The 26,028-nt window shown below is 42.2% G+C and overlaps 1 protein-coding gene across 1 annotated transcript in view; it reads right to left on the bottom strand.

Moving 5' to 3' along the window:
* Cachd1 (cache domain containing 1) overlaps positions 1-26,028 on the bottom strand; it is a 215,417-nt gene that overhangs the window by 86,125 nt on the left and 103,264 nt on the right. Inside the window, exon 3 of the mRNA XM_034502781.2 lies at positions 15,168-15,316. Coding sequence (XP_034358672.1) covers positions 15,168-15,316 — 149 coding nt within the window. The remainder of the gene's footprint in view (positions 1-15,167; positions 15,317-26,028) is intronic.

Below are 26,028 nucleotides of genomic sequence, written 5' to 3' on the forward strand. Positions count from 1 at the left end.
AATAATTACAAACCACTGGGCATCTAATTACACCAAAATCACTCAGGATGGATACTGGAGGTAGATTTTTGGACCCTGACTTTGAAGAGATAAATTTATTCTTTTGGGGGGAATGGAATCTGAGTTTGGCTGGTTCTGAGGAACAAGAAAGCCCTTCATTGTTGTCATAATTTTTTAAAAATAAATGTATGAGCACAGGTATTCTGTAGTATATCTAAAAGACCTTAAAGACAGACGGTATTTGGATTTTGTTCGCCAAGGACAGAGTCTTTGGATGCCTGTAGTATGCCTGTAGTTCATAGCGAGCAGCTGTCACACAAATTCTGAAGGCCCCTTTCACCTACCTATTTCACAATAGAGACAAATGAAGCAAAGGATATACAGCAAGGGAAGGAGGCAAAGGGGACTTGAATTCTGGACCCAACTCTTCTGCTGAGACAAGACACACAACATTCTGCTTCTAAATGACACAGAAGGAAAAACTCACTGAAAAGGGCAATGCAGGACGGTGTTTGACACACCCTACCAGGGAAACTTGGGCTGGAATATATAGTTCTTGTGTGCCTGGACAGGGTATCCACAGTTAGGACATCTGCTCTGAGCCCCACCCTTGGAGAACTGATCTTGGAGGGGGACTTTGTAAAATGAAAGCTGATTTATTGGAAGCAGGGAGACCAGGGAACTACTGTTAGGGGTTTACTTCCTCCTTGAAGCAGATCTTGGAGAGCTGTAATGAGGACATCTTTATAGCAATGAAAGTGGAAGTGGTTCACTCACAAAAGCACTAATCCACGCACCTTTGCTGGCCATGAGACAGTCTGACGAAGCAGCCACGTGTCATTATCGTTATTATTGCTATCTCCCAGGCTTCTCTTCTGACCACACCGGACTCGGCATGTGCTTGTCTGTGTCCAGTGTGCCTTCTCCTCAAGGCTGGCTCATCAACCTACATTTCTCCTCAGCTCCCCTCAGGACAAGTTCCCACCCAAGTCCCCCCACCCAACCCCAACCTGACTGGAGTTGTTCTGCTTTGTACTTAAGATCTGATGTCTTTTTCCTGCCTTTTTTGGGGGGGAGAGGGAATGCTTTTTTGTATTATTTTATAACCAGATTTAACATAATGCCATTGTCGGGAAAACTTAATTCAAGGGGGCAAGGCAGCCCTCCAGGACAGTTTCTGCAGTCATTCCCCAAAGGACTCACTTTCTAATACGATCTAGTGGTGATCAGGTTTCATGAGTATAAGTTTTAGGGAAAGGAAACATAAACACTGAAATGATGTCATGGATGAAAATGCAAAAATAAGATGAGCAATTTATCTTACTCATTTTAGCATTTTTCCCCCTCTATCAAATAAAGATTGGTTTGCCCAGCACTGGTGGTGCATGCTCCCCTTTTATCCCAGCACCTGGGGGGGCCAGAGGCAGGTGGATCTCAGAGTTCAAGGCCAATCAGTGCTACACAAAGAAACACTATCTCCAACCTCACCCCCAACACACACACATACACATACACACACACACAGATTATTAGTGAGGAGGGTAATAAGCAGTTACGAAGCCCTGTTAGGCAACCTGCCCCCAGGCAGTTCTTGAACTGTCTTTTCTCTCTGGTTCAAACTGCTTCAAGTTTCCTTGGAGTCTGCGCTGCGCCTTGGCAGCTATGCATGCACCCATCTACCTGAAAGTTTATGTAAAACCTGGATATAGAGCCACCCTGAAGCTGTCTCCACTGCCTGTGTAACTGATGTACCAGTCAAGTGCGGAGGAGATGTCTAGAGAAGGCATAAAGGAATGGAGGAGGGGGAGGGGAGAAGAGCATCTAGGCTAGCAGGCCAACTAGAAGCAAAAATGAAGAGGGATTATCTCCCAGTTCTCTGGGAGATAATCACAGGATAAATGCCTGCTCTTGTCCAGACTCCAAACCTGCTGAACTCTAAACATGGGAAGGAAACCTGCTTAGTCATCTTGATATATTAGTTACCTCTCAACCTAGGAAGAATGGTCACCAGCCCAAAGGCAGGAACACACTTAATGCACATGTGACCTCAAGAAAAGCATTTTATAAAAAGCAACATACTAGTCACTCACTCAGATTTGGAGCCCATGGGAACAAAGTTCATGGTTGAGATTCTTTATAAAAACATGTCAGCTACTCCTAGGACTTACCTAAACCAATTGGCAATGAGGGATATATCAGCTGCCAATCATATGCATATAAATCCAGGTTTATAGAGAGGTCAAGAACTAGGAAAAAAACATGCATTTTCATATAAGATGCATAAGCAATCAGTTTAAATGGTTGATTCATCTCACTATTCATATTTATGATTTTAAAAAAAGTAGCAATAGAAAAAAAATCCTACCTAAAACTCCTTTAGACCTTGAGCCTTATAAAAGAAGATATTGGACTAAATCCGACTTCTTTGCTTATTTTCATAAGATAAAGCCAGCGCCTAGAATTCAGTTTCTAGAGGAATAACTCTATCTCCCCTGTCCCCTTAAGAAAGAAAAGGGGGGGGGAAGGTCTTCCTTTTGGATTTACTTTCATGAACAACTGATCGAACTGCTGTCCCGAGGGAGAAAACAGGGCTGTGACTCCCACTTTGATCTCTTCCCCATGGAGAAATTCACTCCCTGCCTGCCTTGCAAGATGTTCATTTGATTGACGCTTGCTCTGATGTGCAAACTGCTTTGAACTTCAGACATTTAATTCCCATCAGGCTGCAGTCATTTTTATTCTCCTTCAACAGGATTTACAAGCAGGAGATCAGCAAATGTAGAGGATAAAATAAATTTGCAGAAGCTTTGAATCTCACATCAAAACAGTGTTCAAGTGACTTCCAATTGGATTCCATTCAGCCCTGATCCACAGTGTAAATCAACTTTCAGTAGAGTCCTGATTTAGAAAGAAAAAGATATAAAGGGAAGACAGACGCACACACCCCTTTTGGGGTTTACTTCCTGAATCTGTAGCTTGGTCTTTGTCTAAATTCCCTGGGGAAGGTGATTTGCCAGGCAAATCATTCAGGATCCTGGGTTTTTCTGAACATTTCCAGGGAAGCCGGGCCCAATTTATTACAGTGCACACAAAACCCAAACCCCTGGTGTGGGTTCCCGGGGTGGTGGTGAAGTGTGGTATTGTTCATGGATGCGTTTTTTTTAAGGCAATGATTTAAAAAGCAAATCCTTGGGGATTTCTCAGAAGAGCAAGGCTTAAAGTGTTCAGGAGTCCATACACAGAGCCAGTGTGATGGCGGCTGAGGGGCTGAGAGGCTGTGGGTATTTTTCTATTTGTTCTCTTCTTTTTAATAACTGCTAAACTGTAGAGACAAATGTAAAGTCTCTCTCTCTCTCTCTCTCTCTCTCTCTCTCTCTCCCTCCCTCCCTCCCTCCTTCCCTCTCTCCCTCCCTCCTTCCCTCCAAAAGCAAAGCTAATATCAGTTCAGATGGGAGTGAGGAACAAACATGGAAACTCCCCAAAAAGCTCTCAAGTTGAGCAGGCCCTGGCTGCCTGTTGCACCGCTGTTTTTAGAACAGCACACAGAAGAAACCACAGTACACACCAATACCTTCAATCGTCTCGAGGGAAGGAACAGACATAGAAATGCCTGTGCCTCACACACCCCTTGGCCCTAGTGACAGCCCACAGTTGCTGGCGCACCATAACCTGACATGAGGAGTAGCTCCTCACCTCCACTCAGCCAGGCTCCCAACTGTTCACTGCTTCTTGGACTTGGCTGCTTTTGGAACATTTGAGCAACCCCAGTTGAAAAGAATTAAAAGGAAGGATTCCTTATCCTCCACTTAACTGCCCATAAGAATAAAGTCAAACCAAGAAAGAGCATCTGCATTAGCAAATATTTAAACTCTCAGTGGCAGAGGAAAGGGTAAGAGTAAGATCACTTCAAAAAGAAGCCATCGAATTTATAAAGCCAACAATACTCAACCCCCTCCAACTGAGCTCACTTATGCAAACACCTAAATGAATGGGCAAACGGAAAAGCTGTCAAATAACACGTAATCACACTGCAAGAAAGGGGGCTTTCCTTCCATCTCCTCAGAGGTGGGAGTGATAAGTCACATTCTTTTTGTTCTTATCAGCAAGAAGGATTAAATCTCTGAGGTTCAAGAATGCTGGAAACAAGAGCTGGTTCCCAATGCCCTTGGATGGTAAGGCACTCGGAGCACAAGGTACCTCCCTAGACCTCACAGAGAATACACATTCCTTCCCTACCATTTCCTCACCACAGCACGTCACTAACAGGTAGCCCCACCGTGGCCTTGGACCACACATTTATATGCATATAGATATTAATCATGTTGTGCAGAAGCTAAGCAATTGGGCAGGTGACATCTGGGAGACTTGAGAGGGAACATATAACCACATCTTCTTCATCAGCAGGCTGGGAATATGAGAACACTATGCACAACAAGATAAAAGTATAAGATAAAATAGAAAGGGTCTACAGTCTGGTAGCACCCTTTGTGCCACTCCATGTCACCTCTGCCCACTGGCCACTTGACCTCCTGTAAGGATGGCCACACTACACTGCTATTTACTTAAACACTCCTCTTTTGTGCTTGGAAGACACAAAGAGGGGGTGTTCCTTCTCTGTACTTCTTTACCCTTGGGACTTTACCCAGGGTCAGACCTGTGAGGAACTGGTCACTATTGCTAAGTAAAGAAATACAAGAAGCTTAGAGGCCAATGTCTCAGGCTACCCCAGAGGCTGCAAATCATGTATTTCCTCTTTTTGTAAATAGCAGGTGGCTGTGGGATGTACCACTCAGACCTCAAAGAAGGTAATCAAGAACCTACCTCGGCTAGCAGGTGACCTTGGAGGTGAGCTAGTCCAGCTTTTAGCTTATGTGCACCAAGGAGAGAGAGGTCTGCCCAAACCACCCTGTTCTGCAAAAGAAACAAGCCATGCAAGGCACTGAGAGCTAGCGGCAGATGTGCCTGAGGTTGAAGACAGATGTGCCAGAGGTTTGCACACAATCACACTGGATAAGAGGTAACAGCCAGAATGGTTCTCCAATTTAAAAACGCTTTGCAATCTCAGTACCATAAAGCATATAAACAGCTTACAGGTTGGTCTTCAGCTGTGATAAGGTCCATTCTTTAAGCCTAGGGTAACCATCTAACTAGCATCCTCTCACCCAACACAAACACGAGATTTTTAAAAGAAAAATCACAAAACCAATTCTACTTAAAATTCGTAAAAGGCAGGAGGTGAAATCCAATACTGGACACATGGAGGTGTCTCTCATCCTTTGGTCAGCACAGGTGAGAGAGGAACCTCCAGAAAGTGGGGTTCTTACTCAGCTCCCTGCAAGTGGATGCTCTGGAGTGAGGGTGCTTCTTGTCAATGACACTCTCACAGATACAGTTACCTATCCCCACTCCCAACCCCACAGGAAATGACACACACACTGCTGCAGAAACATGGTCCTGGTTAAAATCTTTGTATTCAGCTACTCATTCAAGGAGTCATTCAATAGTCCTAAATTCTAAGAAACATAATGTAGCACTTCAAAGGGCAGGCGAGCCAGCCTCACTGCTAACTTCACCTTCGGTCAAACTATTTCATCATTATAAAAACAATTCATTTGACCCAGGCATGACAGCACATATTTATAATTCTAACACTCGGGAGACAGAGGCAGGAGAATCTGAGGTCTGAGCCAGTCTGTGCTACACAGTGAGAACCTGTCTCAAACAAACAAACAGAAAGAAAGAAAGAAAGAAAGAAAGAAAGAAAGAAAGAAAAGAAAAAAAAGAAAGAAAAGAAAAAAAAGAAAGAAAAGAAAATATACAGCAACAACATCCCTAACTCATTTGGAATCAGAAACCCAGACTCTAAACCCACCTCCTGGACCCCTCCTATACCTCTATACACTGTTTTCTTCTCTGTAAAATGGAGGGAGGCAAGGCTAAAAATTAGGCAGAAACAGTTTCTAGTTGCCACTAGTCTGTTCACAGGACTCAAGAGGTATTGTTACTGAATTATAAACGAATGAAAACCCTTTTCTGTAGGTTTCATATTATAGTCAAGTAGTTTTTTAGAAATGCAAATTCTTTGCAAAATCTTTGTTGAATTCTTAGCTCAGCTCAAGGCCTGCTGGTACCAATATCCGCAAAGCCTGGGTCAGTGCTTAGTTAGCCTGCAGGTAGTAACAGCTAAAGGAACTGGAGATGGGAGGGCCTGATAAGGCAGCACAAGTGACTTGAAAGGGAAGAATTTCCATCCAGTGCTTTGTGGACAAAACACATCTTCCTGGGGAAGGAACAGGGCTTGAAAGAAAATTAAACTCAGTTGTCAAAGGACCAGGCTCCTTGTTTCTTCGGCCTTGTGACACAGAGAGAACAAAGGACCAGAAGTCATCTTCACAAAATGCCTAAGTCAGAACATTTCATTCTGCCAGAAAACGTGTAACAACAAGAAATTGAACAGATAGATGGTGAAATGTTTTATGTCTTCATTTCCATGTGTGCCACCTTAGAACCAGGCTTGAAAAAAAAAAAAAGTGTGGGTCAGCTGCTATGTCTAGACATCACATTTTATAGGAAATTGACAATAAACATTCTTGAAGTGACCTGACCACTATACACTATACATGCATTACAACATACCAGTGTCCCCTATCAAGCACATTACAATTACATGTACAAGATAAAAAGTATCTTAAAAATAAATCGACACATTTCCTAAACCACTATGCACACAACAGAATGAGGTGCAAATGTTTGTGGGCTCAAAGTAGAACGATGCAAGGGTTAACCCCATGCTTTTCTAACACCTCCAATGCCTGATAAGCATTCCTGTTATCATCCAAATTAGCAAGTCACAGTCAATTCATTCACAGTCAATTCAATCTCTTTGCAAATCTTTTACCTTTATTTTTATTCTTCACAGATTTCCATCCTCTAAGATATTAAGTTTAAAAAATTAGAAGTTTCTTTTAAAATCTTCCTCGGGGCTGGAGAGACTGCACCATGAAAAAGAACACTGGATCATCTTGCAGAGGACGTGGGTTTGGTTTCCAGCACCTACATGGCATTTACAACTGCCTGGAACTCCATTTCCAGGGGACCTGACACTTATTTCTGGCCTCCCCAGACACCAGGCAACCATGTGGCACACATACATATATGTAGGCAAAACATACACACACAAGAAAATAAATCTATAAAAAGGTATTTAAAAATCTCCTTCATCACCTAAATCTCTAATAAACCTTCGGGACATCGTCTCATCTAAGACTGTGCTTGTGTTTCCACTCTACAGTGTTACTTACACTTTCTTTATGTAGCCATTATTGCATTTCAGGGTACTATTCATTTCTTAAAAAAAAAAAAAAAAAAAAAAATGTTGTTGGGGGCAGGGGTGTACCAGAGTGCACAGGTCCAAGGACAAATTTCTGGAGTCAGGTCTCTCCATCCATCTCACATGGGTTCTGAGAATTAAACTCAGATTGTCAGGCTTGTCAGCCAGACACCACTTGTCTTACTGTGAGAAACAAATTGGCCCAAGTGATGGACATCTTTGTCTCTTCACCACAGTTATTCTTTATTTGCCACTTAGTTACCATCTTGACCAAATCATGAACCATACTGCAATCTTTTTTGTTTGAAAACTTAGTGCTTATAGAAAGTACTCTACTACATGACCTGGGATCTCCAGGCTCCTGAGCATCTCCGCTGCATTTTGTTCCAGCTCAGTCTTCCACTTACACCAAGGGTTTGCTTTATAGACACACATTTTGCTTTTCTGGTCTGAAATAGTCTTCTCCTAGACCAGTGTGCAAAAGTGTCATTCAAGGCCTCACATACTGTTCTGCACCAAGCCTGTTTCTCTTTAAAATGGCCTTTGTATTTCCTCACACTGGCTATCGTTTGCCTGGTTCATGTAGTGGGTCTCCTTTTCCATCTCTGTCTATCAGAAAGTACCTATTATAATGCCTTGTTTACTCACTACACCTTGAACATGATGTAGGCAGCTTTAGCTAAAAATGGTTTCTGTATATTCTAAAATATTCCATGCACACAACAAACTTATTAAAGTGGTAACTGAGATAACTAAGCATTAACTTATGCTACAAAAGAGAGCTTGTAACATGGAAAGATGTCCAGATAAAAGCAATGAACCATGAAGTGTCATAAATCAACTTCCTAACAGGGGTCAATGTCTACTGGGTAATTCTGACATCCATATTACTACTGGGACTAGGCATATACTTTTTAGGCCAATATTTACTGAAGGCCCTTATTGAACACAAGATTGAGTTTGACAGAGTCCTTGAACTTGTAGCTTAAAGATGAGAGGGTACACCAAGTGCAAATAGACCTTAGCCCCAGGTGCTCTCATACCCACACCTCTCTAGAATTATATCCACCAGCTCCGATTGCCCCCTCTCCCAAAACTCAAGACAATGGGCACCAGCTGCCCAGCACATGTCTCTCTAGTTCCTTGCTTACATAGAAGAAAGCAGACTAGGACTTTCAGTTGTTAACGTGTTTGACAAGTAAAATACTCTTGATTTTACGTCTCATTCTTTCATTCCCTTTTTCAAAAATCTCAATCTCCTTGTTTAAGTTGGTTGCACTTGGCTATCTTCTATATGTCATGCACGGTGTTATGTGGGGGTGTTATGTGCAGCATTGGCGCTGGTCTTGACTTCACTCACGGAGCCTACAGCCCACTGCTCTGATTAGCTGACCTATGAACTTCTCTGTAATGGAGAAATGATTTCCCTCAGCTGCAGCCTCCATCATCTGTGTCAAATCAAGGTCCTCCTCAGTGCCACTGGTCAGTGTGGCCACAAGTCTCCTTCACTCCTTCCTTAGCTCAGAATGTTTAAATCCTTTTTCCACTTTAACACCCATGAAAAGAATTTCATTATTTTTATCTGTTCTTTTGTTCCCAAATGAATGAATAGGTGCTTTTACCTTCTAATTATTATTTACCTAGGTAATGTTTCAAAAAAATGTATATAGAATGTAGAATTTACTGATTTGAACAATATGAAGCGACTCCTACTATGTAAAATGGCTCTAATTAAAGAATAAACCCAATGGTTGGAGGGGACTGGCAAATAAACAAACAAACCCTAGCCTATAACCCATCCCTTTCAAAGGGGAGGGCAGCAGAGACAAGAGGATGCTGGGAGCTGGCTGGTCAGCCAGCCCATCAGCCTAGAGAAACAGCAAGCGTCTGGTCCAGTGACAGACCCTGTGTCAAAAAATAGAGTGGAGCGTGACAGAGAAAGATATCCCTCTCTGTCCTCTGCATGGGTGTGCACCAATACATACACCAAGCATACATGGGTGAATACGTCAGGCACTAAATAAATACCTTTTAAGAAGCTAAAGAAAAACGCAAGCGACCTGGAGGATTAGAAGGGTCTCTGAAGCATACTTAAAAAGTCTCATTTTCCAGATGAGGACAGTGGGGCCCCTCTCCTTCCCACAGAAAGGGCAGAGTTGGGGGGTATTCTCACTGTTTAATTACAGCAGCATAATTTGTCACGGATGAACTTAATGGGACAGAGGACTGTCAGTACTGCTTAAGCTGCTTCTTCTGTGGTGATTCTTCTGCGGTGAAGGTGAGCACACTGAGGAAGGGCAGCGATGCGGAGCAATAGTAGAACGCACTCTGTGAAGTATGTTAGGATCTGGGCTCAATCCACCATCACAATAAACAAAAGCAAACAAAGTGAAGGCTCCTCTCTGATAATGAGAGAGTTCTGAGGAAAAACAGTCAACCCCCCCCCCCCTCCTTCCCCACTTGAAGCTAAGTCTATTTGGAACAGATATCACATCTCCTAAATCTACCGTAAATGCCAGAAGAGCCTACTCTAGGAATCCTAGTATTTATGAATGAGCACGCTAATCATTAAAACAGCCTCTCCATAACTTGTTCTTGCCTCATAGTGCACTGGTAACACTTTGATCCAAACCCACTAATAGAGAAACTGACTCAGCATCTAAGTCATGGCACTTTGTGTAGAAAACTTCCTAAATTCTGAGACTCTATTCCAGGCATTTCTAAACTTTCCACAAAGGAAACATGTATGACAACACTGTAGAAAGGCAGGCAAGTACAAATGTGTACTCACTGTGGTTTAATTAAAAAAAAAAAAAAAATGTCAACAGTAGGATATGCATCCTTTCTCTAAGGGAACCAGGGTTGGTTGGATGTACCAGCCTGTAGTAACCACATATAATGTCAAACACCACTCTGGATCCTCTTTTGAAGGACAAACAGCTAAAGCACAGTGTGATGGTTTGTATATACTAGGCCCAGGGAGTGGCTCTATTAGAAGGTGTGGCCTGGGGGCTTTAATACCCTCGTCCTAGCTGCCTGGAAGTGAGTCTTCCACTAGCAGCCTTCAGATGAAGACTTAGAACTCTCAGCTCTGCCTGAACCATACCTGTCTGGACACTGCCATGCTTCACACCTTGATGATAATGGACTGAACCTCTGAACTTGTAAGCCAGCCACAATTAAATGTTGTCCTTTATAAGACTTGCCTTGGTCACAGTATCTGTTTACAGCAGTAAAACCCAAAGGCACATGTGTTCATAGAAAGGCAGATTGCTTCCTATAACACAAAGCTTCATGGACCCAAAGAACTGGATGAAGACCTTTCTAGAACACTGATCTCTTTAGAAAAAAGGGATTCCCCTAGTGTGTCTCCTATGGACTTCAGTTGTAACTCCTCTTTGGGTCTGCAGCCTGTCAGCCCACCCAACTGCTCTGGACTTGCACCTACATTATCCATCTGTCAATTCCTTAAAGTAAACCACTATCTGTTACACACCCCCCACCCCCACACTCAGCCACACTCCTATGGGTTCTGTTGTTCTGCAGAACACTGGCACAGGGGGTTGTAAGAGTAGCTGGTAATGAGAGCTATAACTGAGAGCCATGCTTCTTGCAACTTGAGCTAACAGGTCTGCAGCACAATGTGGCTCAAGGAGCCAAATGGTAAGGTTTGCCTCCTGCCACCGTGAAGTTCTCATGGATAACTCCTGAGAATGTACTCAAATTGGCTTAGAAATGGGATGGGTTCCATTCCCTTCTCCAGTGACTTCAAGCTCAGTAGATGCCCTAACACAAAGAGCTCCCTAAAATTAGTGGGAATCCAATTTAAAGGTGCTTCCAAGAGTTTCTTCACATTTGACAATCAGTGAAGCTGTTGAAGATGTCCCCGGTGAGCATGAGAGAATTATCTATTCAGCTGAAGCTGCTCAGCTGTAGGGGTCAAGATGAAGGGGCCTGGAAAGAATTGCTTACTGACTCACAGTGAACACTGGTTTGCTTAGTATGCCAGTTCCCACCATGATCAGCCAATTAGCAAACGGGAGATGAGTGAGTCCCAGCAGCACCGACTCCCCTCATGGAGATACAAAGAAGCAGAAAAGGTTAGGTGTATCTTAGTGTTTACTCTCTGACTTGTATTTTATTTTTCCTTCTTATAAAATAAAGACACACACAAACAAAAAGAATGACAATGGCATTAATATCTATAAACGGAATTGGGAACAGAAGAAATTCACTTTGAAATGTGGAAGATCAAATTATTGATTCAGTTAGGTAAAAGGCCCAGGGGCAATGGGGCTTGTCCACAGATAGGTGGCTCTTGACACACACACACACACACACACACAATAGAAGCATTTGAGCTCAAGCCAGGTCCCAGGGAGAAGAGTCTTAGTGAGGTACATTTGATGGCTGGGTCCCTGAGATCCTGAGAGACAAGGAAGGGGAAGTGGGAGCTGGCCTAGCAGGGAATGCAAGCGGACAAGTCAAATCTATGATGCAGTAAAACCAGAGTTGAAAACAGAAGTGGCAGTGTGGGTCAACCAGGATGAAAGCTGAGGGATTGGCTTAGAGCAAGTGGCAAGGGTGATAATCAGGAGAGTTGGGAGAGTCTCTGAGGGCAGAGTGGCTCTTCATGAAGGCAGAGGGCTCCCAAGTGGACCTGGGAACTTCCTATGGCCAGGTGCTCTGATTCTTCAAGCAAAACCAAAAACCCAGCCTTTAAATTTTCCAAACCTCTAATGTTGATAATGATTTGACAAGCATACAAAGGGGAATAAATCATTTTAAATATCTGTGGGGGTCAAAAAAGAGCACCTAAAGGTCAGATATGATCCATGGTACGATGCCATGACCACAGTTCTTTGTACTGTAGCACCCAGCCAATGTGATGCAAACAGAGCTGCTGAATGTCATACGCGGATGACCCTGTGTTCTCAAGCCTGTTGTTTTTAGCATGTATGAGGGCATAGGTTAGAGTCCCAGTACCACTAAACAGGCAACAACAAACCCAGAAACAAAAGAACCCTTATGCCTGTTACTGCAAGGCAGACACTGAAAATGAGCTTGTCTGAGGTTAAGCCTCGACCTGTTTGTTTTTTCCCAGTATTGAATGTTAAGACTTTGGATCATCCCTTCAATAAACACGGACAGAGGGCCTAATCACTATGCAAGGCCCCATGCAAAATCATTAACTCCCAAGGCTCCTGAGCGAAAAGTTTCAGAGCTGACTAATAATCTAAGAAGGGAAGTATCAAACTCATCTTGAAAAAGAAAATCAATTTTCTGCCACTTTGCAGCTTTTATTTCCCATGTGGTCACAAAATCACCTTCAGGTATGCTGTGCCGGGGACTCTATATAACAGATTTTCTCTCCCTTGCCTTCCTTCCCTAGGGTCTCCCTCTTCTCCAGAAAGCCTGGACTGGCTAAGAACTCACAGCCCTCCTGCTCCTACAACTGAGTTGGTAACCATGCACTATCACGATCCTATAAAGTTTATTGATCATTTATTACTATTGTGGGGGGGGGAGGTGGTGCCACAGCACACATCTGGAGGTCCATTTAGACAACTTTGTGGAGTTGGCTTTCTCCTCCCACCTTTATGGGGATCAAACACAAGTTGGCAGATTGTATGACAAACACTAGCTGAGCAATCTCACCAGCTTGCAGCTATATACGGTATAGCTCCTTTCTAGAACTAGCCATCCTACATTTAAAAAGAAAAAAAAAATGTATCATCAAGTCCTAAGGGGAAAACAAACAAGTACATAGATGATAAGTCAGTAGAACTGAAAAGCCTGGCCTAAAACAAAAACTGAAGATATGCCATGGGTTAAAATTACTTATGATAACACTGTCCGGATTCTAACTCATCTTAGGAATGGACAGGTTCTAGAACAAAGAGTACAAAAATTTTTATTTGGGGTCTGATTGCTCATATTGCTTATAAAACAGTATCAATGCATCTGTATATGGCTAGATATAGGCACATAAACTTAAAAGACTTTGCTTCTACAACTAATATATCTCATAGTTTAGAACAGTGATTCTCAATTTTCCTAATGCTGCAGCCCCAGGGAGGGAAATACCCTCATTACTCTCACCTCACTGGCTCAGACTTCATATGACTTCCCAAGATCAATTCATGAGTTACAAAGTTGACTTAAAACCAAAATATTTTAGCCATTCCTTTAGCTGCCTTGTGGGATAGGGCGTTCCTCCCTTCTGCTCTTAGTTCCACTGTGAATGCCCTAAGATTCCAAACGGAGACGCCAGTGAAAGGGAACATTGGAGAGGAGTGAAGTGAGCGTGCTTATTAGCAGGATACTGCTGCAGCTAGAATGCCCACAGAAGCCTGTGAGAAGAGAATGGAACAGGCAGCAGGCTAAGGAGTCCTACCCTGGCTTCCCCCAACAACTTTCTCCCATATTCACCTTGAATCTTGGTTTAAAAACAGAAACCCTTGCAACACATTTTGGCTCAGACATCATCAACCCAGAAGTCCCTTCATATATAGATTTGGAAAGAAACTGAACTCTAAGCCAAGCAGACTGAGTGTAAAAGAAAGGTGGTCCTTGCTTGGTTCTGCCTGCTGCAAATAGCTGTTGTCAAGGTCAGTTTTAAACTCTGGATATCTTTTGACTGTTCAGTTTTATCCCCAGAACTAGCTGCTTTGACAAGAGCATGTTGTCAAAGAGGCTCCAGTCACCTACTCTGAATCAGGGCAGCATGCGCCCTAATTCAACTGTTTGGTATGGGAGGTCATCTGTGAGGGAGCACTGTGAGGGAGCACTCCTTTGTGCTAAGCCACTGACTGTGTGAATCTTCCATGAGTACAGTGAAGATCTTTAGAATCTTTAACTAAATCACACAAGAAGCTCTTAGAGGAGACACTGTAGTCTCTGCTTCATTACATTAACAGAAGAGAACATCGGCTTTGTCACAGAGATGCCCAGTATCTCAGACCTGACATATGGCATTCAAAATGGGAATCTCTGTCCTTATGCCAAAAGACTTAGCTATAAGCCTTCCCAAACCTTTAATGCTTACACATGTGTGTATGTGTGCCAGTCACTTTCACAAAGCAGCTTCGACAGCATGGCTGCATCTCATTATTGCACATGCAAGGGTGTTATTCAATTTTCCAGAGTAAACCCCTACCGGGAGACATTTATAATATTTACATGCTTTTGCTCTAAGTGGTACTATGATAACTTTGCACGTGCACCTTCATGAACATGTTTGATATAACCTTCCTGGTGAGACTCCTTGCTTTTGGGGGAAACCCACCATGGCTCTGGGTCACATTTTGCCCTGTTTGGTATTCAGTATTTGCCTCACGATATCTTATATAATTCTTGAGGGTTGAAATTCCTTTACTCACCCCTAGATACAAACCAGCTTAGACATTAATGCACAGTTAATAAAACCAAGTGCCAAGTGCTGGAGATGAAGGGGGCAGAGGTGTGATTCCTGCACTGAGCATCAGAGGAGGAAGGATTACCGGCAAGGTGCGGTGTGGTGCATTGAGTATATGGAAGGATAGAAAGTAACTATGGCAACAGACGGAGGGAATAATGACTTCTTCTGGGAGGGAAAAAGAAAGAAGTGTAGATGAACATTAACTGAGGTTCCCTAGGCAAGTAAGTAATGGGAGACTCATGGGCAGAAGCTGACAAGTTTAAATATACAGATATTATGATATTAGTGCCGTGAGTAAATGGAAAGCTACTGTGTACTTTGCAATAATCAGACACGGGCAGTTTGAATGTGGAAGAATAAGCAACCCAGCTCTCGGTCTATCAACAGCAGCGGCAGCAGAGAATGCTCGGGTCTTACTCCATCATGGAAGGCGGAATTGTGCAGCAGTCCTGGATGGCAGTCAGCGGGGATGTCAGGTGGGCTGTATAGGAGGCTTCTACAACTTGCTTGTTCCGATTGACCACGTCCAGGTAACGGTTGAACTTCTCCCGGATTTTTTTGGCTAGCTGTGGATGATAGTGAGCAAAATAAATCACCTATTTACTTCATCTTTCCTGATAAACTAATAAATTTGCATCATGAGATGCATACATTAAGCTTTAGGTAACATATAAACTATACCCAGATCATCTTTACTGGATGGGTGGGAGAAAAGTTGCAAAACACCTAGACATCATGGTAGGAAATTTAGACAGCAATAAAGTATTATCAGCCTATTAAGAGAGGAAGCCATATTTCTGAGCCCTTAATTGTTCAAACTCAATGGAATGATGTATAGCTCTGCTGGAAAACCAGAAACGAGGACTTCAGATATTATTACTGCCAGTGTAACAGCACATACACAGTGTGGTTGAGAGCAAATAATGTTAAGAGAAAAGAGCAAGAAACCTTTTCTGGTTCTTGGAGTCACATAGATGAGATGGGGACTAAATGGACAAAGGGGAGTGACAGTGCTTTCTTCTGTACAGCCCTTGGGAACCCCATTCAAAGTCTTCCATGGGAACAGCAATTCTCTAGGGAGATTCAATGTAGCCATGCATATTAAACAATATGTATAATTAGAAATATACTTGGATGGGACTCATTACACCGTTAGGATGGACAAATGTCTTTCTTAACTGCTGTGAGCAGAATCCTTTATCATGATTTACCTTCATGTGGGAATAAAGAAAGCACATTGGTACACATATGGTTATTCCCTCCATTGCTTCTACCGAATACCACAGCTTAATTGTAGATCTCCAAGGAAAACCATGGTGTTTGTCTTCCCCTTGAACAAAACGTTACCCAAATGAGATGACTGATAGAATTATGGCTAATTGGTTTTGCAGAGCTATTCATTAACAGCACTCTAGCAGAGAACTAATCATTCCCGTTGGGTCATGCAGTTCATACAATCCAGTAGCCTACAGGCGGGAACATGGAGGCAATCAGAATATCTCCATTTGTCATTTTCAAGACAATGTCTTTCTCAGTAATATTCACAAAGAAGTGAAGTTTGTAAGCTTTTCTAAAAAATATACTAATAAAGCTTGGAAATTTTTCTGGAAAATTACTATGAAAGTAATTTGATGCTGAGTCGTTCTCTTGGAGAGAGAGCAGCTGTATGAATGGAGAATTAATTTGGTGTTGGGTGGTTCTCTTGGCAAGAGAGAAGCTGTACAAATAGGGAATCCCCACACCCATCCACACTCCTACTCCCTGAGCTAGACTTCTTACCGTAAAACGATATTGGTCTTCTCTATGGAGGTCACTGAGGTGGTATGCAGTACACTTCAATGTTTACATCTCAAGTTAGGCCACTAATTATGTTGTCCCATGTGGCAATCTTTAGAGACAACTTTCATAACTTGGTAGGAACTGCTATCAAGTAGACAGTAGGAGTGAAGAATATACCTAAACATTCTGCAATGTGTAAGATAGTTTCCCACAACCAAAAATCATCTAGTCCAAAATTTCCTCCTAGAAATTACCAACATTTTTTTGGTTTAGTAACAAACAACTTCTTTAAAAATACAATCTATGTTTGTGACTACATACCAATCTATCTATCGGTCTATCAATAAATCATCAGGTTGTCAGGGTCAAATTCAGGTCCCATCATGTTAGACACATGCTCTACTGAGCTACATTCCTAACCCAGAATATCTCTTAAGTGTACAACTCCATCAAAAAGCAGGTTTTATCTTTTCTGTTTGGCTACTGACTTTTGATAAGGTAAATACCATTAATTTCTACCTGGAAATGTCAAGGATATGTTCCATTACGTGGGAATAAATGTCCCAGAACAGGATAAAGATAAGATACACTTAAAAGAACTGAACTTCAAAATAAAATCTTCACCAACTCATTTGAAAATGGGCATAAGACCTGCCTGTATTTCATAACAAATATCTACTCTCCTCATATATACCTCCATATTGGAAATTCTCAAAGGCTTCTCTGCACATTTGCTGAGTGCCAACTTCGAAGATTCAGACCTTTGAAACCAGCTATTTCAATATGGCCCACTGCCTGTTTCTATACAAGCCTTAAGCTAAGAAAGAGTCTGTATTTTCAAGTGTTTGTACTGAAGCAGCATTTTAAACTTATATTAAATTTAAATGTCAACATCCATAAATAAAGTCTGGGACACATTAATTTGGTTTATGCTGGATTCATCATCATCAAGAACTAGTATCTGACAGAAACAACTTCAAAGAGTAAAGATTCAAAGTTTCAGAGGGTTCCTTTGGTCCATGGTCACTTGGTAAGAACATCATGGTGGACGAATGTGTGGTGGGAGGAGGTTACTCCTCATGATGAAAAAGATGCAGACCCTTTGTTTTAGGTCAGGAACTCTAAATCATCCCCCAGATGCATCCCTGATCCTAGTGTGGTATAAAAATCTGCTTTAATATGTCTCTTCATTAAGCAGTGGGATCTAATATGCCTCCTACCCCACTGCTGGAATCCAAATAGTGTTATGATGACTTCCATCAGTAGAGTATATGGCAAGTTATACTATATTACTTTTAAGCCTAGGTTATAAAACTTTCTAAGGCTTCTACCTGCACATCCTTAATGGAAGCTCTGAGCTACCATTCTGTAAGAAACAAAAGACACAGGGAAGGGAGTGTCATATGCTTAGTTGTGAGCCTAATCAAAGGCTCAAGCATGTCCTGAAGTCATCCTATCTGAGCACAAGTCAAGAAGCCTCTAAAAGGGCTGGAGAGAGAGAGCTCAGTGGTTAAGAGCAGTTGCTATTCTTCCAGAGGACCTGAGTTTAATTCCCAGCATCCATATGGTGGCTCACAACCATCTCTACCTTCAGTTCCAAGGGATCACACATGCTCTTCTGAAGTCTGAGGGCACCAGACACACATATGGTGTACATACTCACATACATAAAGGCAGAATACTCATATACATAAATACATCTTACAAAAGAAGAATAAGAAGAGGCTTCACAAAAACTCTTAACCCCGAGAGTCCTCCCTGTTGTCTATGCAGATACCACAGAACAGATAAGCCACCCTTGCAGGACCTGGTCCAAATTCTTTACTCATACAGTCCGTACCTATGGATCCATGCCATTAAGTTAGAGGTAATCCTCCCCCTCCCCCAGTAATAGTTACATCAAACATCTAAGAGTAGGCTGAATCCTATCCTAGGGCCAGTATGTTGAAGGCAAGCTACAGGAAGCTGCACAAATCCAGGCGTTGCATCTGAATTATCAATTATAACTTCTAGAGTACAAACCTATAGCACAGAAATGTCAGAGACCTGTCAGAAAAAAACTAACAGCTGCCCTGGGAAGCAGATTGCTATATGCCAGACACAGACAACAAAATGTAGACATTCTTGGTTTATGTCAATGAGGTTAAGTAGCTAGCACAAGCCAGAGAGCAATACGAAGATCCAGTTACTTGTTTTAATTCTTGTCTGCGGAACCTGCGTTCACCTGCTCAGACTAAGCAAACAGAAAGAAGTTACAAATGTAACCTGAATGGTGACTACATGACAAGTGTCATAGGTTAAAACAGCTGAGCTTAAGTAGACAAGGTGCAGAGCGGAATGTTACAAAGTCCTTAGCCTGGGCTGGCTGGAACTCAGAGTTGGGGGCGGGGCCATTGGAGTGGCTGATAAGAGCTTTGGGGAATACCTGTTTTTGACTTCCTGGTTAAGGTCTGTCTCAAGCTGGTATCTCCCAACTGCCCTTAACCCTAGAGCCTGGCATGGACCAAATTAACAGGATATATACCTCCTTCCCCAAGCTGTATTATTTGCAGTGTTGGGGCAGGGGTGTGTGTGGCACAGAACCTACATACAAAGTCCAGTTATCCATGACAGCTAAAAGATCTCACACGCTTTTCCTGTCTCTATCAACTTCCACAGTCTTTCATGTGACACCTTATCATGTCAAATGGAAAAAAAAAAAGAAAAAAAGAAAAAAGAAAAGAAAATGCCAACATTTGCTGAGTGCTTTATAAAGTTCCCTCACTACATGTACCTTTTCTTTGTCCAGAGGGTCGTACTTAACAACGTCCAGCCTAGAAAACACCGTGTAAGACTCTAGAAAAAGAAAAGGTGTGTGTGGGGTGAGGGAGTTGCATTGTAAACTTCCAAGAGAAGTTGTGCTGCATAGAAGTTGGAAGTTTAGGCTCTGAAGGAAGATTTCTGAATTCCTACAGAGTCACGACATTGAGAAAGTGACTTAATCTTCAATGCCTGCCCCTGGGAAACAAAGGCTTGTACCATACAACGTTTTATTTTGTTTGCTTTTTAAAAATAGGTACGAGCAGTCCTTGATCCCTAACCTCAATCCTGAGTGAGTACCTGGAATTACAGTCATGGGCCTCCTTACCCAACTTAAAGGGGTTTTTAAAGGATTAAATTGATATATACATGTGAAATGCTTAGTGAGGGAACTTCATAAAGCATTCGGCAAATGTTGGCATTTTCCACCACATCTGGTTTATATAGCGCTGGGGAATGAACGAACGCAGGGCTTTTTAGATGCTAGGCAAGCAGTCTCCCAACTACACGGCCAGCATCTCCAATTGTTGCGTTTTAAAATTCACTTTAACAACTGCTGTGAGATTCTTGGCGGAACACCATACATGATGCAGCCTCTTACTTCACAACGAAAATTAGGATTTTTAAAAATACAGTTTCATTCAGAATTCTTCATAATTCCTATGAAAGTGCCCCCATTAAAAGGGATAGGATCAAATATGACATAATACAGTTCCAGGAAAACTAAGCCCCACAATTCCTTGCTAATATTACCTGACTATGTTAACTGTAGCCTAATGGTATCAGACTAAATTATATGTTCTGATAACTCAAGCATCTTTAGATATTTCCTATTTTATAACCTGGATAGAGGACACAGGGAAGAAACTGCTCCTTTCACTTAGGGAATCAGTTTCAGAATTCAATATTTTGTACAAGTTTCTTTCTTTAAGCTTAATAAACCCCATTACAATACTCTGATGTAAGAGAAAATAGCAGTTTTTGGAGAAATGGAGGCAGAGGGCACTGAAAGAGCCATAGCCCAGTGACCCTACAGTCTGACACGGGCTCGCTCTATCTATCTTCCACCAGGGAATGCACTGGTGGCTCACTATGGAAACCTCAACTAATAATCCATTTTTCCCCTTTCTAAAAGCAATCTCTCTTAGCATGCTAACTAAACCCAGGTCTGGGCAAGCATAACAGAATGTCTTAAAGACAGCCCACAGAGAGATTAAAACCTGAATATATATATTAAACTGAAGCAGGGAAGGTTCTGCCCTGGAACCTTCCAAGAGGCCACACAGAAACTGGGGCTGTGCCCTGCCCTGATCTCCGCAGACAGCCGAAGAAAACAAAGGACGTTCTCAACAAAGAGCTACAGGTGGACCCACAATCCTCCTCCACATAATTAAAACCATTTTTCTCTCCACAGCTCAGTGTTCATCTTTTATCCTTCTTTATCCTCTCCCCTTCATCCCCTAAGGGGCCCCTGAATGCTGATGAGACAACGGGACTCAAACCATCTTGTCATCTTTTGGGTCAATTCTTAGGCTAGCCAACATCCAACCACAGGTCAAATGATCAGTAGGGTAGTGTGTGGTCCCCATGGGAACCGACTCTAATTTGTCACCATCTCCAGTGACAACGTTTCATCACAACATTAATGGATTTCCTTCTTGCTGAATTTCCCCTCCCTTAATTTTCACATAGGCACTTCTGTCATTTGCCTACTTCCCCAGAGCCCCTTTAAAAAGGGCTTTTTACCTTAGCTTCACACATCTGAGAATGAAGAATGGGGGATGGGCACGCAGTGACAAATAGGTAAAAGAAACAGAACTGCAAAGGCCCGATCCACACTTTATTTATGACTGCTTCCTAAAAGGGCTGGGCGGAGTTTTTATGTTAGAGAAAGCTTTATTTAAAATATCTAACAATGAAGCTGACAGGCACAGGCAGAAAGCCTACCCTAGGGGACTGAAGAGTCGCAGCAAAATTCATATCGAATGTGGAAGAGTTTAACATTTGACATTCAAAAACCTTTGTGCCGTGATAAGAATTTAATAGCTGACACCTCTCTTCTTCGATGCCAGCCTTATCACTCAAGAGTAAACCTCCATGTTTTTTTCTACCAAGGATTTTGTTACATAAACGTGTAACACAGAAATAATTTGAGGTATAAACCAAGCAGACGTATTTAGCGTCTCTGGCTCACATCACACGGCCACATTCCCAGGTTCTTCATGGTTACCTGTGCCAGGCACACTGCACAGGATACAACCAATGCTAAGTCTTCACACTCTTTCTTTAAATGAGGTTTGGAATAGTCTACACGGACATACAGTTCTGTTATTTATTACCAGGGTATTTGGTTAAGATCCTTGATTGGTTTCCTCATGAATACAATCAGAATGACATGCTCCTTAAAAGGCCTCTCTTGTGTTCAAATAAATACAAAGCTAAGCCTGAGTATTGCAGATTACTTCTTCTGTTAACCCAGCCTCTGAGTTGGAAGGAGCATGTGGTGGTGATTAAGAGTACCGTGGAGGTCTACATTGTTTCAGCAACGAGAGCTATAAAGGTAGAAGATATACTGAAATATTAACTGCGTAAGCATTTACCACATCCTCAAAGATAATTCTACATGAGAAACCCAGCTAAAGTGATGGGGTGGGGGTGTTTTTCTTATATTATGGCAAAAAGGACTCTGGGGAGAAAGAAGTATGGGTTAAATGTATCATTTGTAGCTAAAAGATGCATAGAAATTTTTTTCTAACCTTCAACCAAATTAATTCTGTAATTGTGGTGTGTGTGTGGGGGGGGTGTCTGTGTGTGTAGTACAGAGGGATAAACTCAGGTGATATTCTTAGGAACACTGTCTACCTTTCTGATAACAGGGCTTCTCACTGGCCTGGAACTTTTCAATCAGGCCAGATTGATTAACCAACAAACTCTGGGTCTTCCTGTCACCAGACCCAACAAATGTTTTGGTAGATTTTGGACATCAGAACTGAGACCTTCAGCTTACTGAACCATCTTTATCACTGAGCCATCTCCTGTGCCCTTTACTTGTTTAAAATAGGGCCATGCTATGTAGCCCAGGCTGGTCTCAAAATTGCTGCAATCATTCTGCCTCTCTACTGGGGTTAAAAGCATTTGCTGGCACTTTGTACTTTTATTACCTCTTAACTGAGAATAATAAAATAATACTTGCTTTCTGGTGTTGAGAACTAAGTTGGATAGGGCCTATAACGTAATTAACGGTGTCAAACATATTAAAAATACTAAGTACACGGTAGCAGCTAGTGTTTTACTATTGCTGTTGCAATCGGCTAATGTTCCAATTGTTATTGTTTGGGGTACTTAATGAATTGTCTCAGCCATTTGGACCAAAGACCTAAAGAACATTCTCTGCACTTGGGGCAAGGTGAGAGGGCAGCTGGACAAAGTTTGATAGACATGTTAACCTTGGCTGTCTACCTCTGGCAGCTGTCGGGGATTCTAAAACATGGTGTACAGGGGGTAGAAATGTACAGTCTTGGGCAGCCAAGAGATTTGTGTAGATGCTGTGGTCTTTATCTAGTCAATTTTATTCTTGCCCGCACGCTTCCATGTTTAATGCATTTTATGTAAGTTGTATTGTTTGCAACTTCTAACACTGCTGGCTCAACAACACAGATATTTTTTCTGTCATTTTTATAGTCATGGAAATCAAGACTCAGGATTTGCTGGAGCTCAGGCTGAGTAGGTGCAGGAGGTAGACCTAGTCCCTATTCAGTTCCCTTTTCTTAAAAAAAGAAAATGATAAACTTACATAGGCCAGATCACTTAACTGATATCTGTCTATACTTGCCCCAGCCCAACTCTGTCCTCCTTAAACTCTTTTTAGGCTCCCTCCTTCCAACATTTCCCAGGAATTACTACCTGCTCCATTCATAAAATTTTCCAGGACTCCCTAGCTGCTCCATTCATACGGCACTGTTGACATTTCATCAGCTGAGGACCCCTTTTCCCCAGTAAAATGTAGCCATAATTAGCACTGACTGATTGCTTCCTATCTGTGTATAGTGTACAAAGCACAGCTTTACCTGGTGCCTTTTATTCCTCACAATAGCATTATGTCCTCACATATAGAATATACAATTGTGGTGGTGGACTGACTTTGCCCAAGTTCATCCAGCTAACAACAACAACAACAAAAATATATAAATACATAAATCTATCTATCTATCTATCTATCTATCTATCTATCTATCTAGATATAATCTACAATCTTGCATGGCTGCCTTGTGTACTTTATTCGAGTACTTAGAAATAGCTTAACAGTGATCATTTATTTTATGCGTTTACTTTCACAAAACTGCCCATACATCAAGCTGACCAGAAATGTATGGACTTGCCCATTTGCCTATCAGACCATCTCCCAGGAAGCACAGGCTACTATAGAAAATGTCTTGTTTTCTTAGCTTTGGCTGCTATAGCAGAAATGCTCTATGGTGGATCAGTTAGTCATGGAACATTTATTTCTTTAGCTGAGAAGTCCAAGATGAAGATGCTGGTAGGCCCTCTTCCCAGCTTGCCAATGGCCACACTCCTGCAAACTCACACATAAGAGAACTGGTTCTGTCTCTTTCTGCAAAGAGACATTTCTCCATACTTAACACACTATCTAAACCTACTCACTCCTCAAAGAACCTACCTCTTAATGTTATTACAATGGGCTATGAATAGGAGGCAGAAACATTCAGTCCACGACACCCAAAAGTAGATGCCCATCCAAAAAGATATCCAGCTGGTCACTATGCTGTTTGAATGTCCCTTCTAAAAATCTTAATGAAAAAATCTACATGTGATTTGTATTACTCTGCTTTCCTATTGTGGTGATAAGCACCATGAGCTAAAGCAACTCAAGGCAGGGATGCTGCTTACTGGCTTGTCCCCAGACTCACATTCAGCTATCTTTCTTATACAGCCCAGGCCCACCTACCCAGGGATGGCATTGACCACAGTGGGCTGGGGACTTCCTTTATCAATTATCAATCAAGTGTGGGCCCACAGACATGCCCACAGGCCAATCTGATGAGGTAATTCCTCAACTGAAGTTCCTTCTTCCCAAATGCTTAAAGCTGACAACCAAGATTAGCTATCATACATATCACTGTAACAGGGTTAAGAATTAGAATTCTATTTTGTATGCACAAAGTGCTGGTCGTGGAGCGGGTTCCTTATAAAAATAATGCATTCAGTGTTTCCTTATACATGATTTCTTATTCTTCCATGTAATAAAACCGCATTAAGGGCTTCTCCAGATGTTGGTGACATGCTCCTGGACCCCAAGCCCTAGAACTCTGAGCCTACTGTCTATGAAATACTTGGCCTGTGGTCTCCTCTTGTAGCAGCAGAAAATGGACTAAGACACAGTGGTAGTAATGACATGGCTGTTCATCACTACTTTGGGGCTCATGAAATTACCCAATTGAGCAGAGCCTGGCTGCAGGCAGCCACAATACAGAGAAAGATAGATTAAGACACAGAGATGGAATGGGGTCATTCTCCATTTCCAGAGGCCTGTGTCTGTGCGAGGAGCCTAACCAAGGGAGAAACAGGGGAGCTGCTGACAGATGATCTGCAGGTGGACCAGGAAGATTTATGTGCAAGGCTGTCTGGGTTCCAGGGTCACATACCCAGATCCTGTGTGAGCGGGGCCTCACAACGAGCTGGGTGGAGCACAATGGGAAAAACAGAAGGCAAGCACTGACATGCAGGAGAGCCCACGGTGCCTGCGCTCTGGGAAAAGCTGAGAATAACAGCTTTTCTCTTTAAGCACGGTACAGGGTTGCTCTAAAGGTTGTGACTAGTTTGGGGTGGGCAGCAGTTTGTGTTAGGTTTTCCAGGAGAGCCACTGCAGTGCACACCAAACCTCCTGAAAGCCAAGGTTATCAACGCAAGGGCTCAATGGGCTCTTGCCCCGCTGTTCACCCCACTCTACCCTTAATGACCACATCACAACAAAGGAAACAAGAAGGGCCAGCTTCAGCCCACTTCTCTATGTAATCGGAGCCCCTGAGTGCCTTTAAATCTGAAATAAGCAAGTGGTTAGGCCTTGAAGGTTTACAGCCTGCTCCTTCCCAAGGGAAAAAAAAGGATGATTTTAAAAAAGAACGGAGAGAATCAGGGAGGGAGAAACCACAACATACACAGGAATTGCAAAACTTCTGGAATAAGTTTGTAAAGGGTATTAACCACGGAGGAAGGGGGGGAGGGGGAACACTGGTGGCTTAGGAAAGACAAGTTAGCCTGGTTTCTTCATCCTCACTAGAAAAACAAGCATTATTAAACGTTTTTCACTCAAGGCTCCTTTCTGCCCAATAAATTTTCATGCAACCATAGATAAAAAGCTATAAAACACAGAAATACAAATCAAATAGTGACTGACAAATTTATTTTAAAATAATTCTTTCCTAGAAATACAATTTTGGCATGAATACAATTTTGCCATTTATTAAACATGAAAGCAAACATGTAGACTAACAAGATGTTTCTTTTTACACAATAAAGTTTATATCATTAAATCTCAGCTAAATGCTTAATATGTCGAATGTAATAAACCTTTAATGTTTTGCAGAGTCAATTGCTGTATTTGTCATGAGCTGAGAAGGAAACTTCATTTAACTACATAGCACATAACTATAGAAGTCTGTTTAGGGACATTTAGAAATTG

The sequence above is a fragment of the Arvicanthis niloticus genome, chromosome 5 (genome assembly GCF_011762505.2).
Source record: "Arvicanthis niloticus isolate mArvNil1 chromosome 5, mArvNil1.pat.X, whole genome shotgun sequence".
Classification (NCBI taxonomy): Eukaryota; Metazoa; Chordata; class Mammalia; order Rodentia; family Muridae; genus Arvicanthis; species Arvicanthis niloticus.